This window comes from Rhincodon typus, unplaced genomic scaffold (genome assembly GCF_021869965.1).
Source record: "Rhincodon typus isolate 14 unplaced genomic scaffold, sRhiTyp1.1 hic_rhity00000051, whole genome shotgun sequence".
NCBI lineage: Eukaryota > Metazoa > Chordata > Chondrichthyes > Orectolobiformes > Rhincodontidae > Rhincodon > Rhincodon typus.
The window spans coordinates 56,650-58,018 of record NW_025965689.1 but is presented as its reverse complement, the minus strand read 5'-3'; the positions used below and the strand labels follow the sequence as shown (position 1 = coordinate 58,018).

At 44.2% G+C, this 1,369-nt stretch overlaps 1 protein-coding gene across 1 annotated transcript in view; it reads left to right on the top strand.

The window, feature by feature from the left end:
- Positions 1 to 1,285, top strand: part of LOC125488154 (histone H2B 7-like) — a 10,739-nt gene extending 9,454 nt beyond the window's left edge. The window contains exon 2 of the mRNA XM_048621069.1: positions 333 to 1,285. Coding sequence (XP_048477026.1) covers positions 530 to 910 — 381 coding nt within the window. The 5' untranslated portion in view covers positions 333 to 529 and the 3' untranslated portion in view covers positions 911 to 1,285. The remainder of the gene's footprint in view (positions 1 to 332) is intronic.
- The last annotated feature ends 84 nt before the right edge of the window (positions 1,286 to 1,369 follow it).

The following is a 1,369-nucleotide window of genomic DNA, read 5'->3' as shown; positions in this document are numbered from 1 at the left end:
TGCATAAACAGACAGACCTATAACTGCACTCCCATTTTCACATTGCACAGATTGACAGATATTCGGCAAAGTGTCCCTCAGTAAACCTGAATGTCTTAACAGTACAATGTTGCTCACAGCGTAATAAGGAAATCTCAGATAGTGATGAAACAAAATAATATTTTACAAATAAAAGATTGTCATGAGCAGAATAAAACACATTGTCACAATTAAAATCTCACAGGTACTGTGTTCAAAATATCATTAAATGACAATAATCAGTTCAATTTAGAGTGAGCTCGGAGTTTGATCCGTGTATAAAATTTTGGTTTGTGTTTCACATTTCGTTGCAGATCCTGACAGATCCTCATTGTGTCCCACACTAACCATTCGGAGAGAGACTAAATGTGATGTATTGACATTTTTGTAAACTACCCAATCAGGAACAAGGCTTTCCCCCATCCTTCATTCGCATTGCTGACGCCGTCAGGCTATCAAAAGCGAGCTCCGAGCCTTCTCCTTTTTTCTGTGTCTGAAAGTGACCGTCACTATGGCTGATGAGAAGAAAGCGCAGCCAACTTCCAAGAAGGGCGCGAAGAAAATCATCAAGAAGGCGCCGGGGAAAGGCAGCAAGAAAAGGAAACGATCCAGGAAAGAAAGTTACTCCATCTACATCTACAAAGTGATGAAGCAGGTTCACCCCGACACCGGCATCTCCTCGAAGGCCATGAGCATCATGAACTCGTTCGTCAACGATATTTTCGAGCGTATCGCGAGGGAGGCTTCCCGCCTGGCCCATTACAACAAGCGCAGCACCATTAGCTCCCGGGAGATCCAGACCGCCGTGCGGTTGCTGCTGCCCGGGGAGCTGGCCAAGCACGCCGTGTCGGAGGGTACAAAGGCGGTGACCAAGTATACCAGCTCCAAGTGAGACACCACATTGTACTGAGAAAAACACACATCCAAACCCCAACGGCTCTTTTAAGGGCCACCCACAATTCACTGAAGCAGCTGAACCATTTTAAGTTTGTAATTGATTTTGGGTCTGTGTAATTGATGTCCCTAAGCTTTGTGTTTCTTTTCATAAACGTTCTAAAGATTAACGTGTGTTCCCTGACTCTCTGTCCTTTATTCTCGGTTGCGGACATACCCAGTCTCTTTACTTTGCCTGGATAGTTGTCGCCAAAGTCATTTTTCAGCAACTTCTATATGTTCCAGTTACTCTTTAATCCTTGATCAGGGCAGCAGCTACAGTGCCCCGTGGGGTACGATACTTGAGTTTCACCCTCGGGGGAACCAAACTAACTGTTCGAGTCTCATGAATAGATTTTGAAGTTTACTCCTTTTTTTTTCAATTTTCAAAACTCCATGGAGGCTTGGTCTGATTTTT